Here is a 21434-nt window from a genome sequence, read left to right as displayed (position 1 = left end):
TTTGTACGACATGGTCATTCTGACATGGTCATTGCAAGGCAATCACTAGGATGATGCTAGGAGTGAAGCCTGCTAGATCCCCATCCCAACAGCCTTATGAAGTCATGCAAGATTTCAACCTGGTATTTTGCAGAAGCCAGCCTTCTAAACCTGTATATCCTACATAAGAATATAACTCTCATTCAATTTACATTGAAACTTATACGTTATACTTGTGTGTGTGCATATATAAAAAAACATATTTTTGTGCCATGACCCCTTTTGGCAGTCTGATAAAGCCTATACAAACCTTCTCAGAATGTCTCTAAATATAGAAAATAAAATACTTAGGACTGCAATGGAAACTAATTTTAATAAAATATAGTCATATCCACAGACTCTTTAGAAACTGGGGAAACCCATGAACCTAAGCTACAAACCCCTGCTAGGCTACAGTCTTCTCTCCTCCCTGTCTCCCATCTCCCAAAAGGGGACATGGGGGTGACTGGCACTCTGCAGCATCTTGAACCAGGAGAATCAAATTCTGGGAGGACCCAGATGCCCTGGAGGACTGCCATAGTGAACAAGAACTACCTTCTTTTTGCATGGAAGAATGAACTTCGCATGTTTACACCATTCTTATCTTGGCATTTTTTCCTACAAGCAGATGCAGTGGGTTGAATGATGGCCTCCCAAAAGATATGTCCATGATGCTGTAATTCCCAGAACCTGTGCCTATGAGCTTATTTGGAAGAATCTTTGCAAATGTAATTAAGGATCTTGAGATAAAATCATCCTGGATTATCTGGGTGGGCCCTAAATCAATGACTAGTGTCAATGATAAGAGAAGACACAGGGGAAAGAGGAGACAGCCATGTGAAGATGGAGGAGAGACTAGGCAGCAGTTCTCAACCTGTGGGTCGCGAACCATGAAAATACATCCTGCATGTCAGATATTTACATTACGATTCATAACAGTAGCAAAATTACAGTTATGAAGTAGCAACGAAAATAATTTTATGGTTGGGGGTCACCACAACATGAGGAACTGTATTAAAGGGTCGCGGCATTAGGAAGGTTGAGGACCACTGGTAGAGTGATGTGGCCACAAGTCAAGGAACACCTGGAGCCACCAGACGCTGGAGGAGGTGAGCAACAGGATCTCCCCTAGGACGTCAGGAGGGAGTGCAGCCTTGCTGACACCTGGGTTTCAGACTTCTAGCCTCCAGAGGTGTGAGGGAATACACTTCTGTTGCATAAGCCATATGGCAACTTGTTATGGCAGCCCTAGGAAATTAACAGGGCAGCAGGACCTATTTCTAATAAACACATATTTATGATTTTCTAAACATTAACTGCTAAGAATTAAACATAAATTCCCTTTTGTGTATGCAGTGTTAAATATAAAGTTATGCAGAAGCAACCTTCTAACATGTAGATATTAGACTTAATTCTCATTCAGTTTATACTGAAAACCCTCTTTATTTTCAATCTCCTTTATTTGACCAATCCATTTTCCTGAAATTTAAAAATAAACCTGGGGCATGTATTTCTCTCCATTTTGTTCTCCTATGACACCAACAAGTATTCAGTCCTCACTTTCCGCCCTCTGCCCAGGCTCCTTCCGTCCCCTTCAACCACCCCCTCACCCTTCACCCCAGCACATTCCAACTCCTCCACCACCATTCTCTGGGCCACACTGCCTGGACAGCAGATGTTCATCCAGCTTTCTGTTCACGTTTCTTCCTCCACCAGCTCGGTCACTTAATGCCAGGGCCCCTTGATCTGTCCACTTTCTCATCATCAAACCCAGCCCGGTCTCCTCTATTCCTTTATCACAGGCGACATACTCACCAGAGATTCTGGGGGGTTAGAAACACGAAAGATCCAATCATGATCCATCTAAAGCAATGTAAGTAGAAGTAGGAATACAAAAGTACTCATGCCCAAAAGTGAAGCTATAAGCCACAACCAAACCCAAATCAAAGAGAGCAAAAAAAGTTTTATCTTCTCAACTTCAAGGGCAGGTGACAGAGGTGAAAAGATGGAGCACAGGCCGTCCTCTCAGGGAAAACTGCCACCTTCCTGGGAAGGGGGCTCAGCATCAGAGCTGCTCTGCTGGGGAGACTACATGCATTTTCCCAAATGTCCTTCCTGGGACCTACTAGTAAGATGCTCACTCTAGGAAGAGTTTCAACAGGAAAAATGAAAACCATACCTAGTCCCTAAATACTTTGAGAAGTTTGATCATTTATGACACATCTATCTACACAATGAATTATCTGCAACTATAAAAACGATCATTACAGACTCCTGAGGTAGAAACATTTATGATGAAATAATAAAGCAAAAATATAAATTATACAGGTACATACATGACGTGTGCATTACAATATGTATCACTTAGTGTTTGCCTATAAAATAAAAAGTCTGAAGGGAACTTGGAAAAAAGAAGCAGCTGCTGAGCTACTGTGGGATCTTTTTTTTTTTCCCTATTTAAATCTTCTCTAAAATCATTACTTATTATTTGAACACTTCAGGAAATAAATTAGCGGCCTCGGGTACCTGGGACACACTGCTAGTCTGTCGGATCTCTGAACTCGAGGCACCTGCTGGCTCTTCCCACGCTGTTCTGCAAGAGACAGTCTCCTCTCAGGTCCAGCTCACATGTCCCCTTCTGGGAAGCTTCCATTCCCCAGCCCCACCTCCCCATCCCCTCTCTATTTTGAAACTTCTTCTTGTCACAGGGACTATAATTATTTCTTTTCATGTCCAACAGGCTGTGAAGTCCCTAATCACAGGGAAAGTATTTATCCACCTCTGTCCACCCTCAGGCACCCAGGGTTTGCCACAACACAGTATTGTTAAAAGAAGGAACAACTAGTCTTTCTACATCATGCATTTTTTCCAGTTGGTTTCTGTGTTTGATTTTAGCAATTAGGTTGCCAGGGTAGAGCCATAATTGTTGTCCCATATTCCTATATTCTCCAGGGGTAAAGAAGTTTTCAAACTGTCAAACCTGTTGGAAACACACACACACACACACACACACACACAGTAGGGAGCCGGCTCCTCCCACGGGTTCAATCCCCAGTCAGAGAAGCTCCTGGGTCCTGCTCACTCCGGCACTCAAGGTGTGGGTAAGTGGGTACAGCTAATCTATGGGGCTGGTCCACAGGATCTGCCACAATAATGAACATTTCTCCCGCAGGGCTTTGCAAAGAAGAAACGACTCAACATCCTCTCCGAACAGAAATGAGCAAGGAAGTGACTTCGAGCTCCCACTGACTGGCACAGCAGCGTGTATCTTGCACAGGGGACGGCAAGTGTGAAAGGCAAGATGGAAGTAGGTGTGTGTGACCAAGTGCACAGATCACTTGGAGCCTGTGCTCATGCAGTGTCACCTAAGTGTCCCAAAGGTGGCTACACTTCAAAATCATGGAAAGTGATCCTGGCCAGTTAGTTGAGCGCCATCTCATATACCAAAGGGTGTCAGGCACATGCCTGAGTTGTGGGTTCAATCCCCAGTCAAGGTGCATACAGGAGGCAGCCAATTGATGGTTCTCTCTCACATCATGTTTCTCTCTCTCTCCACCCCCCCCCCTTCTCCAAAATCAGTAAAAATATGTTTTTAAAATCATGGAAAACTTAAACAAATCATCCATGTGTAAAACAGCACCAGAATCTCTGGGGATGGTGCCAGGAACCATTTTTAAGTACCATAGAGTGCTCAGGCACAGCCAAGTTTGGGAACCACTGCCCCAAAGGAGCAGAGGCCACGGTGTGAACAGGGAGATCTTACCAAAGAGAAAATTTTTGCCCTACCTTTGAAGAATGGACAGATCTATAGAGAGAACTGGGGAGAGGGCTCCAGATGGAGGGGCCCCATGAAGACCAGGTGACTTGTACACAGGGCAGTCATTCTCTACAAAGGGCAGGCTTGGCTAGAGCAGGTCCATGTTGGGCAGGAGGGTAGGAGGATGGGAGCACAGATCCCTGGACTGCATTAGGTAAGAAATGAGGAGGCACCGGATGAGTTAGTGCTTTTAACAATGAGCAGAATGATTCTTTTTAATGGTTTTGTATTTTAGATATATTCCAATAAAACTTGTCTTTTCTCTTTAAGGTCCAACTCAACTGCAGTTGCTGCCATGACCCAAAGGGTAAAAGTGAACATCAGCTGCACTAGGCCCAGTGAAATCTGGAGTAATCCACAGTGACTTGTTTAATTAAAAGTTATTATTCAACAAACAGAAAAAGTATGTGATATTTCATTTAAGTAATATAAGTAAACCAAACTAAAATAAAAATTTCCAATTAAGTACCAAATGACATAATAAATTATTTGGTAATTGCTTTCAATTAACTCATTGAATAGATAGAGTGCCTATAATCATGCTGCTCAGTCAACTGTGACTGTGATGGATCTAGAGGCCCCTGTGGGAGGGTGTCCAATCCCCAACCAATGTGTGCCTCAGCCAAACCCAGGGCCAATGTGTCGCCCAACGCCAGCACCACAACCTGAGGGGTCTGAGGCAGAAGGCTCAGGCAAGTCCCCCACGGCATAGAGCAACAAGTGGGTGGTGGTATGACAGCAAGTGGAGAGGGCCACACTGAATGAAGTGAAGAGCTCCAAGGAGTGAAACTTCCATCAAGAGCCACAATCTTCACCTAGCCAGTGTGGCTCAGAGGTTGAGCATTGAACCAGGAACCAAGAGGTCACTGGTTTAATTCCTGGTCAGGGCACATGCCAAGTTGTGGGCTCAATCCCCAGTAGAGGGTGTGCAGAAGGCAGCTGATCCACGTTTCTATCGCTCTATCCCTCTCCCTTCCTCTCTCTCTAAAAATAAATGAAGGAGAAAAAAAAAGCCACTGTCCTCTGTCAGGCAATGTGGGCCATCCTCTGCCCACATTGTGGGCATGAATGTCTGACAATCCCCACATGCTCCAGGCTCCTTGCCCTTCAAGGGACACAGGCCAGGCTGCAGCCTACACCCACCTGCCCTCAGCCTTTGACCTGCTTCCTGCAATCCCTCAGGAGCACCTCTCTACCTCCGATGGCGAGCTCCTTGTCATACTAAGTTTAGAAAAACTTCACGAAATTGAATTCCACTAATTCTGCCTCCTCAAAAAGAACAGAGCCTTGGACACCAGCCACCAGGTAGTCAGTCTCTGAGGTGAAGAGGTCTAGTTTCTGAAACTGGAAGGGGCCAGCAATGGGTTCCTGGTAAAGGGAGAGTACGGAGCCGCCTGAGTCTCGCCATGTGCAATGTGACCAGATGCTTTCTAGGAAGCCATCTACCATGGATTGCTCAATTCCCCAGTGTTCTTCAATACGGTTATTGAATTCCCAAGTCATGCAAAACAAAGAATGGCACTGGTAACAAGGAGAACAGTTTAACTGCTTGCACTGCCCTGCTCTGCACCCAGCCCCTTGTGTCCCACCTCATGGCTCCAGCCAAACTTCCACATCCCTTGCCTGGCCACAGTAAAGGACCCGGCTGACCTCCTCACACGCATTCTGGCTACCTCTTCTCTGCAGATCTAGTCTCTAGCAGCAGCCAGAATCAGAACAAATACCACTCCTAGCTTTAAAAATCTTAATGGCTTCCCAATACATTTAGAAAAAAAAAGTCTTAATCCCCCCAAAGCCAAGAAAGTACTACACCCCTGACTTCTGCCTACCTCACACACCTGTTCCCTCTGACAGGAACCACTTGCACCTAAGACACTTGGCATCACTAGCCATAATCCTCCTTAGCCCAGAAGGTCTTCCCTGACCCCGCACCCCCACTGCAGCCAAGCTCTCCTTGATGGCCTGTTGTTCCTGCATCGGCACTACCTGCCGCCCCTGTGGCACTGTATGCTGCATCAAGAAAAGCCTGGGCCACTGAAAGCATTGTGCTGAGTGACATCAGTGACAAGAACAGGGCCCACATCATCCTGAAACTAGTGCTGACGAAGTCACTCTTCAACAAGTACTTATGAGCACCTACTTTGTGCTGGCACTTGGGGAAAGCTGTGAAAAAAAACAGACAAAAATCCTTGCTCTCATGCAGCATCCATGACAGCATTATAACAAAACAAAATAAGCCAAATGGACTCAGTGATGACTCTCGGAGAGATGCCAGGGGTGGGGGGGCACTGTGAGAACAGAGGTATGGTGTACCCCACCACTTTTGTTTTTGCTACATTTTGAAACTTTAAGTAACAGTAAAGGAGGTGATGACATTTCATCAAGTCTTTATTAAAATAGGACTTAGGCCGAAACCGGTTTGGCTCAGTGGATAGAGCGTCGGCCTGCGGACTGAAAGGTCCCGGGTTTGATCCCGGTCAAGGGCATGTACCTGGGTTGCGGGCACATCCCCAGTAGGAGATGTGCAGAAGGCAGCTGGTCGATGTTTCTCTCTCATCGATGTTTCCAACTCTCTGTCCCTCTCCCTTCCTCTCTGTAAAAAATCAATAAAATATATTTAAAAAAAAAAAATAGGACTTAGGATCCAGTTTGCAGCTTCGTGGAACCATAAAGGACACACTCAGGGAGCATACTCAGTGAGCACCAAAGCCCCATTGAAGCAAGTCTTGCCCCGGAGGGGTGTCTCCAGCAAAGAAGTTCTCCCACTGCAGAAACAGCTGATTCTCACAGCCAATTGGCCTGGAGGTCAATTCCTCCCAGTGATACCAACAACAATCAAGGCTTAACTACAACAAGACTGTGCACAAAGACCACAAGGGGGTGCACCAAGAGTGTCTACCTCAGGTAATTGGGGAGGCTGAACCACTGGGCCCTAGAGGACACTTAGCACAGAAAACCACTTTATCAACACAGGGAAGCATAAAAAATGCGGAGACAAAGAAAAAGGACACAAATGACAGAAATGGAGGAAAGCAAACTACTGGATATAGAGTTCAAAACCACACTTTTAAGGTTTTTCAAGAATTTTCTAGAAACTGCCGATAAACTTAATGAGACCTATAAGAAATCTAATGAGACCCTCGAGGTTGTGATAAAGGACCAACTAGAAATTAAGCATACACTGACTGAAATAAAGAATATTATACAGACTCCCAACAGCAGACTAGAGGATCGCAAGAATCAAGTCAAAGATTTGAAATATGAAGAAGCAAAAAACACCCAACCGGAAAAGCAAAATGAAAAAAGAATCCAAAAATACGAAGATAGTGTAAGGAGCCTCTGGGACAGCTTCAAGCGTACCAACATCCGAATTATAGGGGTGACAGAAGATGAGAGCAAGACATTGAAAACCTATTTGAAGAAATAATGACAGAAAACTTCCCCTACCTGGTGAAAGAAATAGACTTACAACTCCAGGAAGCGCAGAGAACCCCAAACAAAAGGAATCCAAAGGGGACCACACCAAGACACATCATAATTAAAATGCCAAGAGCAAAAGACAAAGAGAGAATCTTAAAAGCAGCAAGAGAAAGAAAGGCAGTTACCTACAAGGGAGTACCCATACGACTGTCGGCTGATTTCTCAACAGAAACTTTGCAGGCCAGAAGGGAGTGGCAAGAAATATTGAAAGTGATGAATGCCAAGAACCTACAACCAAGATTACTTTATCCAGCAAAGCTATCATTCAGAATTGAAGGTCAGATAAAGAGCTTCACAGATAAGGAAAAGCTAAAGGAGTTCATCACCACCAAACCAGTATTATATGAAATGCTGAAAGGTATCCTTTAAGAAGAGGAAGAAGAAGAAAAAGGTAAAGATACAAATTATGAACAACAAATACACATCTATCAACAAGTGAATCTGAAAATCAAGTGAATAATCTGATGAACAGAATGAACTGGTGATTATAATAGAATCAGGGGCATAGAAAGGGAGTGGACTGACTATTCTTGGGGGGGGAAGGGTGGAGGGGGATGCGGGAAGAGACTGGACAAAAATCGTGCACCTATGGAATGAGGACAGTGGGTGGGGAGTGAGGGAGGAGGGTGGGGTGGGAACTGGGTGGAGGGGAGTTATGGGGGGAAAAAAGAGGAACAAATGTAATAATCTGAACAATAAAGATTTAATTAATCAAAAATAAATAAATAAATAAAAATAAAATAGGACTTAGGTTAAAAGTGATGAAAGCACTGCTTTTGGTGGTATCACAGTGGTTAGAGCACCTGCCCAAGCACTGAAGGGTCTCAGGCTCGATTCCCAGTCAAGGGCATGTGGGTGTGGGAGACAACCAATAGATGTGTCCCTCTCTCATCGATATTTCTCTCTTTTTCTTTCTCTCTCTCTCTCCTCCCCCCTCATCCCTCCCTCCCTTATACTCTCTCTAAAAAAAGAAGAAAAAAAATCAATGGAAAAAATATCCTTGGGTGAGGATTAAAAAAATAAAGGTGTGAAAAAAACAAAATGTGAGACAGAGAAAACAAGTAATAATATGTGTTAAATTTATACCCAAGTACAAGAGTATCTAAATTAAGTATAGATTAAACATAATCTAGTTGAAGACATAATCAAATTAAATATACAATAATATTAAAATCACAAAACTATATGCTGCTTACAAGAATCACACATTAAATAAAAACAAAGATGTTGAAAGTAAAAGGATGGAAAATTATATACCATTACTTGTAATGCAATTACTAGCCAAAATAAAGCTATTGTAGCTATAATAACATCAAAGTAAACTTTAAGGCAAAAAACATTAAGATTGATAACAATGGTTATTTCATAATAAAAGGGTCAATCTAGTAAGAATATAAATTCTAAATCTGTATGGACTCAATAATAACCCTCCAAATATATAAAGCAAAAATTAACAGAAAGAAAACAAAAAGAGATAAGTCTACAATCACAATAGGATATTTTAATATATCTCAATAACTAATAGGACAAGCAGAAAATAAATCAGTAGATTATAAAAGATTTGAGAAAAATGTCTAAACTTGTGTCCTAATCAACAAAATAAAGAATCTGCTGGGCCGTTGTGGCTCAATGGTTGAGCACTGAACCATGCACCAAGAGATCACTGGTTCAATCCCCGTCAGAGCACATACCTGGATTGTGGGCTGGATCCCCAATAGGGGGCGCACAGGAGGCAGGCAATCAATGAAGATGTTTCTCATTTTTGTTTCTATTTCTCTCTCCCTCTCCCTTCCTTTCTCTCTCTAAAAACATTTGATTTTTTAAATGCTATTTTTAAAAAATATATTTTATTGATTTTTTTACAGAGAGGAAGGGAGAAGGAGATGGTTAGAGAGCTAGGAATATCGATGAGAGAAACATCATGCAGCTGCTTCCTGCACACTCCCTACTGGGGATGTGCCCGCAACCAAGGTACATGCCCTTGACTGGAATCGAACCTGGGACCCTTCAGTCCGCAGGCCGACGCTCTATCCACTGAGCCAAACCAGTCAGGGCTAAATGCTATTTTTAAAAAAAAGATAAAGAACTACTATCCAAGTTCTGCTCAAATGCACATGGAACATTTATAAAAACCAACAGGTATTCAAGTCTCGATAATTTCAAAAGATTAGAATCACAGACTCTATTCTCTGATCACAGTAAAATTAAGCTACAGATCAGTAATAATACAACTAGAAAAATTCCCCACATGCCATTAAATCAGGAATTACATCAGAAACAGACACAAAAGAATATACATTATGAGTCAATTTACATCAAATACCTAAAACAATCAAAACTCATCTACAGTATCAGAAGTCAGGACAGTTGTTACATGTGGGAAGGGGAGCTTCCGGGGAACTGGATACATTGCATCACCTGATCTGCATAGTGGTTACACAACAAACTCTGTATTCATATTTATGCACTTTTTGGTATGGAAGTCATATTTGGTTTTTTTAAATTTTTTAAATTGATTTTTAGAAAAAGAGGAAGGAAGGGGGATAGAAAGATAGAAACATCGATGAGAGAGGAACAGGCTGCCTCCTGCACCCAACCTCAGTAAGGATTGGGCCCACAACCTGGGCATGTGCCCTGACCAGGAATCGAACTGGAGACCTCTTGGTTCCTGGGTCAATGCTCAACTGCTGAGCCACCCCAGCCAGGCTGGAAGTCACATTTCAATATAAAAATTTATTTAAAATATATAGTTTCAATAAAACAGAAATGCTGCTTTAACAAACTCCTTTGAAAAATTATGATAGTAAAAATATACCGTCAGCACAAATCTGTAAATTTTGTGATCCTAAAGCTGAAAATAATTTTAAAATGTGTTAGGCCCTGGCCGGGTGGCTCAGTTGGTAGGAGTGTCGTCCGGTGCAACAAAAGGCTACAGACTCCATTCCTGGTCTGGACAAATATCTAAGGTTACAGGTTCAATTCCCTGGTTGGATCAATGTTCCTCTCTCTCTTCCCCTCCCTCTCTCTCTAAAAATCAATAAAAACATATCCTCAGATGAAAATTGAGAAAAAAATAACAGAATTAACTAATCAATTAAAAATAATAAATAAAATAAATAAATAGATGTTAGATAATGAAAAACATTTTACCTGGTAACGTCAGCACACTGTTAGTGTATGAAATCTAGGTAAAAAAAAAAAAAAAAAAAAAAAGGCACTAAAACTATTATAGCCCATGAGGGCAAAGAGTGAGAGAAAAAGGTAACTTTGAACCCTACAAATACACTACTATCTAAAAGCACATGAAAAAAAATCATTTCATAAAGAGAAATACAGATGGCCAATGGACAGCAAGGAATGTTTGAGCTCAACTCACTTTAATCATTGAAGAAGAAAATTACCATTTTTAAACTATCAAAGTGGCAAAGATATTCTAAAATGTGAACACATGGTATTTGTAAAAGGATAGAAAAATAAGCATTTTCATGAAGTCTTACTGATATTTCTAAGGGAATTTGGCAATAATATACCAAGTCTTTTAGTCTTCATAGAAAAGCATTAACATGTTTAATCATCAAAAGCATAGAATTTGATGTTATTGCAGAGGCTGAGACATGCAGCTGGTAAAGCCCCTTTTCTTTCTCGTCATGTTGCTGTGTTTTTGGCCTTGTAAGGGGCTGGTCCCACTGTCTGCTCTACTCCCCGACCTTCTGAAAGCACCCAGTGCCACCGCTCTGCCTATCAGAAATCTAAAGGCAATCTCTATGTTTTTAGCTTCATCCCGACTCACTGTCCTTAAAGAACAAGAGGCAGACCCTTGTCCAATTACATGAAGCTCATTCATGCCATTTCTTCCATCAAGCCTGTCTCAAAACCTCTCCTCTCCTACAAGTACCTCCGCCCATCTCCCTTAGACGTTTCTATCTGTTGGTTGATTCATGGTAACAGTAGTTCTTGTTGACTGGTAGTTTGTACCAGGCATCAAATTTTAGTAGCAGTTGTAGAGCTTGGAAATCACTACTGGAATAGCTGGAAAACCAAATGAGATATTCCAGAAAGTGCAGTAGCTTCTGGGTGAATCCACTGATTCATTCTGCACTCACTCCCTGAGCACGTGTGCTGCCTTCCAGATGGGCACAGCCAATGGAAGAGACACCTGCACACGACTCCTGCATTCATTGCATGGTAAGTGACAGGTTCAGAGGTCAGACAGTAAATATCGCAGGGGGTGAGAACTGGGCCAGATCACTAAAAGTGAATTTTAAGCAAAGAAAATATTTGTATCACCTAAAGCCCCAGTGCCCAGAACTTACTGACTCTATGGAAGCGTGACTAGGGGACTGGGCACCAAACATTCCCCATTTATCTCCATATTCCATGCACCATCACAGATTATTCAAGGGATGAGCTTCCTTATATTGGAATGTTTCTGGGGAACTCAGTATGAATCTTTCTTTCTCTTGTCCTTCCACACATCCTCAGATGAAAAGGCAGTGTTAGAGCAGTAACAAAATAGGAAATAAATGTGAAAGAATAGGTGCCTCTTCCCTGAGGGCTGGGAATCACCCATGACTACCAGCCAGAAATGGAGTTCCAAAGGCTCCAACATAGAACAAGCTCTACATCTGGAAGCTGAGCATTTGGTCCTCTGCACAAATTTTCCCACAGAGATGAAATATAAGTCAGGCTTCATTCTCAGATGAGACTGACAGCTCCATAGTAACAAGTATAGTCCCAAAATGCATACTATTTCCATCACATTTTTATTGAGATAAAATTTCCATACAATTCGCCCTTTAGAAGTATTCAGTTTAGTGGTTTCCAGCATATTCACAAAGTTGTGCAACCAGTTCCCATATCTAATTTTAGAAGTTTGTCACCCTCAAAAAAAAAAAAAAAATCCTGCACACTTTAGCAGGCAATTCTTCCTCTTCAGCCCCTTCAAAGCCACTAATCTACTTCCTGTCTCTACAGATTTGCCTATTGCGGACATTTCATATAAATGGAATCATAAAATATGTGGCCATTTGTGTCTGGCTTCTTACACTTAGTTATTTTCAAGGCTCATTCAAGTTGTAACAAGCATCAGTACCGCATTTATTTTTCAAAAGCTTTTTAAAAGTTTATGTTTTCTACTTCAAATGTAATTCCATTTCCAATAATTTATACTATGGAAATAATCAGAAATGCACAAAAGGATTTGTGTGCAAATGTACATCACAATATTGAAATGTTTAATATAGACTGAATACATAAACTTATACATTTATATGATGGAATACTAAAAATATCAATAAGATTTTAAAGGATATTACAAGAGAAAAAGCTCACTGTTACGTGAAGAAAGTTAAAAATTGCATTTTATAAAATGTATTTGGTGGGACATAAACCAAAATATATTACTGGGTATATTTGGGTAATAGCAATACGGATGGTTTCAAATTTCCTATTTATAGTTATACTAGGGGCCCGGTGCACGAAATTTGTGCACTGGGTGTGGGGGGGGGGGGGAGGAGTGTCCCTCAGCCCAGCCTGCCCCCTCTCACATACAGGGAGCCCTCAGGCGTTGACCCCCATCACCCTCCGATCGCCTGATCGGCCCCTTGCACAGGCCTGACGTCTCCGCCAGAGGTGTCAGGCTTGGACAGGGGACCCCCATCTCCCCCCGATCACTGGCTCTGGCCCCCGCCCAGGCCTGAGGCCTCTGGCCCAGGAATCATGCCTGGGCAGGGGACCCCCATCTCCCTCTGATCGCTTGCTCCACCCCCCGCCCAAGCCTGACGCCTCTGACCCAGGCTTCAGGCCTGGGCAAGGGGACCATCATATCCCCCCATTCCCCGGCTCCGCCCCCCCCCCCAGGCCTGATGCCTCAGCCAGAGGAGTTGACCCTCATCACCCTCCGATCACCAATCACCGGATCAGCCCCTTGACCAGGCCTGAGGCCTCTGGCAGAGGTGTCAGGCCTGGGCAGGGGACCCCCAGCTCCCCGCGGTTGCAGGCTCCGCCCCTGCCCAGGCCTAACGCCTCTGGCCTAGGCGTCCGGCCCAGGCAGCGGGGACCTCAGTGGCAGCGGCCCCGCAATCGTGGGCTCCGCTTTAGGCCCAGGCAAGGGATCCCTAGCTCCCGGGACTGCCAGCTTTGACCGTGCCCAGCTCCCATCGCTGGCTCCACCCCTACTTCCTGCTATCACTGGCCAGGGCGGCAAAGGCGCCTGATTCTCCGATCATGGCTGGGGGGCAGGGCAAAGGCGGCCCCAGGGCCGCCTTTGCCCTGCCCCCCACCTCTTAGCTCCCCCCTGGGTTTCAGATCACTATCAGTGGCAGGGGTCTTCTTCCTGCTTTCCCTTTCGCCTCCCTGCATTGTGCCTACATATGCAAATTAGCCGCCATCTTGTTGGCAGTTAACTGCCAATCTTAGTTGGCAGTTAATTTGCATATAGCCCTGATAAGCCAATGAAAACGGTATTGCCGTACACCAATTACCATTTTTCTCTTTTATTAGTGTAGATACTTCAAAGTTTTCTTCAATAACTTCAATGATCAACAAAAAATAATTTGTCTTTAATAACATTTTTCTACTGGGAAAAAAACAACTTTGGGCATATGAACAAAACGGCACTCAGTTAAATTCAGTCCCTCATGTTTTTATGTTATATATATATATGACATTATGTATATGAAAATAAGCCAATCAACAAGTTGTTTTAAATAAAGTTGTGAAAAACAAGAAAGGACAATAAATATTCACAGAAATTGAATTAGGTAATGAGTAAACAGGATTGATCAATAATCCAATAACTGGTTCTCTTAAAAATTAAAAAAGACAGGGTTTAAAAAAATCAGACAAGAAAAACAAAGCTAGTTCTACAACTAGAGAAATAAAGAAGAAAACACATCAAGACTGGTAGAAGGGATGGAGGTGCTGAACAGGCTGGTCTGACACCTACTTGTGGCATGTTTTTTAATCAGAAGGGATATTTAGGCTGCAGAAAGCTCCTGTGAGGAGCAAAGGGTCCCAGCCCCAGACCAGACCCCTCAGCCCAGGGTACCAGTGCTAGGAAGAGAAGTCCCAGTAATTTCGGGCTGTAAAAACCAGCAGGGATTGTGACTGAGTAACCCGGAGGCACCTGGAGTCCCAGGCGGTTCCTCTTAAAGGGCCGGCACATGAACTTACTCGGACACTCCCTCTGAACTCCAGCACTGGGGCAAAGGCTGGGGGAGAGGGGGGATTCAGGGACATATGGGGAAGAACTGAATTGTCTGACATTGGAGCAAGAACTCAGGGGCAGCTTTCTCCCTGACAGAGGTGCTTGCAGGGGTCATTTTTCCTATGCTGAGACCTTTCCCATCGCAGAGCTGACTGGAAGCCATATCTGAGTTTTCATCAGCCTGGCTCACACTGTTTGCTCCACCCTGGTGATTCGTTGAGCCCCCACCCAAGCTTTTTACAGCAGCTTCTCCTTATGAATGGCCTGTCCTAGTTTAGGCTTCAGTTTTTCCTAAAATCTCCCAAACAAGCAGCAGCTGGAGTCAGCATGCCACATACCTATCACTAAGAGGCCCAAGAGAGCTTGGCCTCACCTGGGCACTTCCAAGCCCAATACAAGTAGCAGCCATCTACAGATCTCTCTGTAGCTCTTGGCAGGTGGACCTAGGCAGTGACTGACTTTGCACCTCCCAAGAGGCCCCAGAGCCAGTGCACCAGGTGGACAGCTTCAGATCATACCAACTTACAACTTTACACATCCATGAGCAACACACTCAAGGGGCAGACTTTGTGAGCACCTTAAGCCCTACTGAAGCAAGTCCTGCTCCATATTGGTGTCTCCTGCACAGCAGCTCTTCCACTGTGGTGGCAGCTGGTCCTCACAGCCAATTGGCCTGAAGGTCAATTCCTCCCAGTGATGCCAACATCAACCAAGGCTCAACTACAAGACAGTACACACAATATACACAGTGGTGCACCTAGAGTGCCAGCTCAGGTGACTGGGGAGTCTGAGCCACTGGGCCCTATAGGACACCTACTACACAAGGTCATTCTACCAATTCCAGGAGACATAGCAGCTCTACCTAATACGTAGAAACAAACACAGGGAAGCAACCAAAATGCAGACAAAAAAACAATCACAAATGAAAGAACAGAAGAAATCTCCAGAAAAAGAACTAAATGAAATGGACAAAAGCAAACTACTACATACAGAGTTCAAAACAATGGTTATAAAACTGCTCAAGGAACTTAATAAGAGCTTCAAGGGTCTTAGTGAGAATTTTAAGGATCTTAGTGAGAATTACAAGAACCTTAGTGAGAACATCAAAAACATGAAAAAGGACCAGTCAGAAATTAAGCATACACTAACTGAAATAAAGAATAATTTACAGGGATTCAACAGTAGAGTAGAGGATTCTGAGAATCAAATCAATGATTTGGAATATGAGGAAGCAAAAAACACCCAATCAGAAGAGCAAAAAGAAAAAAGAATAAAAAAATATGAGGACAGCTTGGCCAGCGTGGCTTGGTGATTGAGCATTGCCCTATGAACCAGGAGATCCTGGTTAGGTTCCAGTTAAGGCACATGTCCAGATTGCAGACTCGATCCCCCATGTGGAGCATGCAGGAGGCAGCCAATCAAAGATTCTCTCTCATCTTTGATGTTTTGATTCTCTCATCTTTAATGTTTCTATCTCTCTCTCCCTCTCTTCCTCTCTGAAATTAATATATATTTATATACATCTTATCTAAGAAAAGAGAAACATGCAAATTGACCATACCTTCGCTACACTTACAAGCCACGCCCACCAGCCAACCAGAGCGATTATATGCAAATTAACCCAACCAAGATGGCGGCCAGCAGCTACGGAGCTGGAGCAAGCTTGGTTGCCCCAGCGATGGAGGAAGCCAAGCTTCCCGCCTGCCCTGGGCTGTGGGCTCCGCTTAAAGCAACAAAGTTTCAATTACAGAAGACAAATAAATCCGATACCTGCTTCCAGCCAGCCTCCACTGGGAGCTTGGGTGGCTGGGGGCTGTGGCCAGCCTGCAAACAGCCATCAGCCCCTCACCCAGGATGGCCACACCCTCATGGGGTGAGGGTCCCCGCTGGGGGGCTTGGCCAGGCTGCAAACAGCCATCAGCCCCTCACCCAGGGTGGCCAGGAACCCCAGTGGGGACTCCCACCCTGAAGGGGCTGTGGCCAGTCTGCAAACAGCCATCAGCCCCTCACCCAGACTGGCCAGGCATCCAAGCGGGGACCCCCACCCTGAAGGGGGTGTGGGCAGCCTGAAAACGGCCCTCAGCCCCTCACCCACGCTGGCCAGGCACCCCAGCGGGACCCCCACCCTGATCCGGGACACCCATCAGGACAAACCAGCCGGCCCCCACCTATGCACCAGGCCTCTATCCTATATAATAAAAGGGTAATATGCAAATTGACCCTAACAGCAGAACGACTGGGAATAACTGGTCACTATGACACACACTGACCACCAGGGGGCAGACACTCAATACAGGATCTGCCCCCTGGTGGTCAGTGAGCTCCCACAGGGGGAGCTCTGCTCAGCCACAAGCCAGGCTGACGGCTGCCAGTACAGCGGTGGTGGCAGGAGCCTCTCCCGCCTCCTCAGCAGCGCTAAGGATGTCCGAATGCAGCTTAGGCCTGCTCCCCACTGGCAAAGTGGACTTCCCCCGAGGGCTCCCGGGCTGCCAAAGGGATGTCTGACTGCCAGCTTAGGCCCAATCCCCCCAGGAAGCGGGCCTAAGCCAGCAGGTGGACATCCCCCAAGGGGTCCCAGACTGCGAGAGGGCACAGGCGAGGCTAAGGGACGCCCCGAGTGCACAAATTTTTGTGCACTGGGCTTCTAGTATGTATGTATGTGTATATATATATGTATGTGTATGTATTTATATGTGTGTGTGTGTGTATATATATATTTTTTTAATATGAACATATTATAAGGAACATCTGGGACAACTTCAACCACACCAACATTTGCATTATGGAGGTGTCAGAAGGAGAAGGGAGCAAGATATTGAAAACCTATTTGAAGACAAAAATGACAGAAAACTTTCCCTATCTGCAAAGGCCTACTCTTGCATGAATTTTGTGCATCAGGCCTCTAGTTTAGAAATAAAGATAAACACTCGAGTGCACAGTTGCTACCTTTGTCGTGGGGGGGGGTGGGGGGGGTCATATGATTTTATGCACTTAGAACTTTTGCAGAAAGCACAAAACTTTTATAAATGGGAGGGAGGGGGGTAGTTTAAAACTAAAAAAAGAAAAATACACCAAAATATCAACATTCTGTTTTGAGGTGGCCTAATTATGGCTATTTTTACATTGCTTCAACATACTTGCCTGTATTTTCCAAATTTTCTACAATAATGAAAAACAAACTTCTATGTAAAACTGTTAGAGAAATATAAACTACAACATGTTAAAAATTTTCATTTGTACCAAGCTTTTGTGCTTACAAGTGCCAAATTCTCCGTTATTCACCAACCACAGTATTATTTTAAGCCTTAAATTCAATATTTACCAGGAATCGTTCCCATCAGAGTGAAAAGGATGAAAAAGTCTGAAATGCTCACACATTTGTTCAAATTAAAAAGGGAAACCAGATATGGTGAAGAATCAGGAAAGATGTGTGTCCAGAGTCTTACCGTAAAACTGTTGTTGACATTTTTGGTGCTGGATTCAGCCACACTGGCATCTGTCAGGTCTACTTCATCAAATATGATCGACTGGAGAGACACAGGGACCACAGTCAGCATGAAGCTAAGGCACCTCTGAGGTGGGCACGTTCCTAAACCCTGGCCCAATGCTGCCCACCACTCTCCTCAATCCAGGTCAAGCATCCATAGATGGCAAGGACCCTGAAATTGGAGGCTTGCTGCCTAACTAAGCGCTGACAACATCCCCCCATCTAGCCACAGGCATGGCTCCGTGATTTTTTATTTTTAAACAGTGAGTTCACTAGTGATTGCATTAGTAGAAAAAATAATGGTAATAATATAATTCTGTTATTTATTTTCTGTAATATCAGCATTTCATTTTAAATGGGAAATATGTCCTCAGACAGGATCTACCTGAGAGAGCAGGGGTCTGGACTGAGGATCCTCTGTCCTCCTGGCTCTAGCTTCTCCAGTAAGCACATTTGGAAGAAAGGTCCCCACTAAAATAAATTCTAGTGAAGAGAGACTGACCCAAAGAGAAGACATTGGGCTGTGAAAGAAAACGAGGGAGCAAAGTGGAAAGTATCTAGTCCTGGAGAGAGAAAGGCTCCAGAAAAAGGTATGGAATCTAGGCCTGGGAACAGGCCCCATTTTCCTCTCCTCTACCCTCAAACCTACCATCACAGTCCCCACCTCCTGTTAAACTTACTGGCCCCTCTACGAGGACTCCATAGGGAACCCCTGGAGGAAATAATAATAACCCAGAAAAGAGGCTTGGCCTTTTAAATAACCTCTCCCCAACCCCTAATGCCCATAGAACTAAAATAACTGTAAGGTTGTTTTTTTTAAATGAGGGACATGGTCAGAACCCTTTATAACAAGGTGCTCTGTTCAATTTCAAATTTTAATGTACTAACTCTCTAAGGATACACCTCAAAATGCAAATGATTCAGATTTCGGATTTTTCTTAACACCAAAATATCAGTATTGACAGCAACATGATACAAAAATACTAGTGTTCAGAATACCAAAAACTAGTTTTACAAACACACAAATATCTGAAAAGTATAAGACCACAATTGTTTAAACATGGCGGTAACTCAGTGACTCCCACCGTCTCCTCCTCTTTCCCAGCATCTGCCCGGTGATTCTAGCTTTCAGTCTTCCGTGCAACATGACACCCGGCAGGAAGTACCCTGGCTAGAGAGCCCAGGGATAAGGAACTGCTGTTCACACACCAAGAAGCCCGTTACATTTCAAAAATACTTTGTGCTGGTTTCATCAGTGTATACTTATCTCCAAACTCATCAAAATGTATACATTAAAAAATATCTATAGCTTTCTGTATGCCAATTATACCTCAAAGTACTTTTTAAAAATACACTCTAATCCATAAAAGATATATAAGTCTGTGACCCCTAATCTTCCTGCAGGAAAGATATCCAGCTGTAATATGGTTATTTCTGTGACATTTCTCCTTCCCCGTTGGTGACATACAACATAAAATAAATAAAACTCAATGTTTATAAGCACCTAGATCTCCACGGAAACAAATAAAATCTAGAACCCTAGAGTATTTTCTCTAGAAAACACAGCTCTAAAAATCGAAGATTTCTTCCCAGATGAAGACCCAGCACCCTGCAGGTCCCCGGATATTTCCTCCCATGAAGTTTCCGGTACTTCTCCTTACCTTTGCAGTCTTTGCATAGTACAGTGTTCGACCTCGCAGCTTGAAGTACCTCCTTTTGGATCGTTGGAATGAATTGTTCTGTTTGGTGAGCATTCCCTCTTTGATGACAGTCTGAAAGCACAGAAACGAACTCATGAGCACGCGTTTTCACAGCACCACTGCACTCATCCACCCAAGCTGCACACTGACGGTCTGGTACATGCGCGTCTCTAACTGCTGACAGCCTAACAGAAATATTTCTCACACTCTCCCCAGACCTTGACCTATGGACAGGCCGAGCGCACTGCTGGGGGAGGGCTAACACAATTCTCTGTGGGGCGATGGCATGCCTAAGTAGTGGGGGTTTCAGAGGCCGAAGGTGTGCCCTGGACATGCCTGGGGTGCAGCAAAAATGGACAGAAGGTTAGAAGGACCACAGCAAGCGGCCTGGGCCAGCGCCTTCTCCAACTTCAGCATCTGGTATTTTTTTAGTTATTCTTGGCCTCGTCTCCATGCTCTTTGGCCTCCTGCCATTTCTCAGGATCCTGTTGCCAAAACTGTCGACGTAGGTTGCTGTGGGGTTCAGTGCGGCTCCAGACCTGCGCCCCATTCAGCCCTCACCCATATTCACAGGCCAGGCACATGTGTCTGTCCACACGGTAAGAGATAAGTGGATAGCCGAAGTCATTAAAATTTATCTCATCCTGTAAATCTGAGGAGTTTTGTTAAGAGAATCAAGAGGTGGACGGCAGTCTACTCACCTCGTCTCAATGAAAGCTAAGATCGGGCATGGCTTATCCTGGAGCTGTTCCCCTCACATTGCATCCCATGGGCTGGACACCTAGTGGGCTGAGAGAGCCCAGCGGATCACTCAGAAGTTAAATGCTCCAGAGTCTACCCGGTCATTGACACATGGAACCACTAGGAGCCACTAACACAGGTCAAAACTAATACACAAGATGCATGAACAAGAGCCTGGCTCTCAGAGTCTGCAGGGTATGGTTTACCCCACCTAACAGAAATGTCCATTCTACATAGAGTCTCATCACGGAATGGAGGCAGAATGTACAAAAATTCTGTTAAAGGACAAGAATATTGGTTCAAATAAGCTTTTGTTTAATCACCTAATCCCATAGTAATTTTAAGTAACTTTTTAAAAAGTATTTGTAAGAAGCATCTGGGTATCTGGGTCCACCTCAGATGACATAAGAAAAAACCAGACATAGAAACTTCCTGTGCCCCAAATACATCAGAAGGTAAGAGCAGAGCACTAGTCATCTGTTCCCTCCATCGGCCTACTCCTAACCAGGGAGGGAGCAGAACTCAGGATGCAATGTTACCTGCCCCCAGATGATGACAATGAAGAAAGCCCCTGTCCCACACACACACCACACACACCTGGCTGTGCAGCAGAACCCCCACCTAAGCAGCACAGCAGTCCAGGGTGTCCTGGGAATGCAGACAGCATGCTCTTCTCCTACCCCGCTACAGGACGTCCCTTCTATGAACTTCCTAGGCACATGCCGGCTCACAACCACAGGCCAGGTATGATGGAAGCTGCTCTCAACTCCCAAGAGAACCAACCCAGGAGAAAATCTACTGAGGAATCTACCTACTCACTCTGTGATGTATACCTGCACCTTTACTTGTAAGAAGGTCGCCCACCTGCTCTCCCAGGTAATTGCTCCAGAGAGAGGAACACAACATCACCCAGTGATCAAAAGGAGAGACACACCAACTACAGTCAGAATCTGAAACCTCCATCCTTAACTGAACAAAGGCCTG

At 44.2% G+C, this 21434-nt stretch overlaps 1 protein-coding gene across 1 annotated transcript in view; it reads right to left on the bottom strand.

The window, feature by feature from the left end:
- DGKD (diacylglycerol kinase delta) overlaps positions 1 to 21434 on the bottom strand; it is a gene marked incomplete at its 5' end in the record, with an annotated part of 114170 nt that overhangs the window by 60587 nt on the left and 32149 nt on the right. The window contains 2 exons of the mRNA XM_081095372.1: positions 17969 to 18049; positions 19671 to 19781. Of these exons, the coding sequence (XP_080951498.1) occupies positions 17969 to 18049; positions 19671 to 19781 (192 nt within the window). The remainder of the gene's footprint in view (positions 1 to 17968; positions 18050 to 19670; positions 19782 to 21434) is intronic.

This window comes from Myotis nattereri (genome assembly GCF_964212035.1).
Source record: "Myotis nattereri genome assembly, chromosome: 7".
NCBI lineage: Eukaryota > Metazoa > Chordata > Mammalia > Chiroptera > Vespertilionidae > Myotis > Myotis nattereri.
The sequence above is the reverse complement of the archived record's forward strand: the minus strand, read 5'-3'. Positions and strand labels throughout refer to the sequence as shown.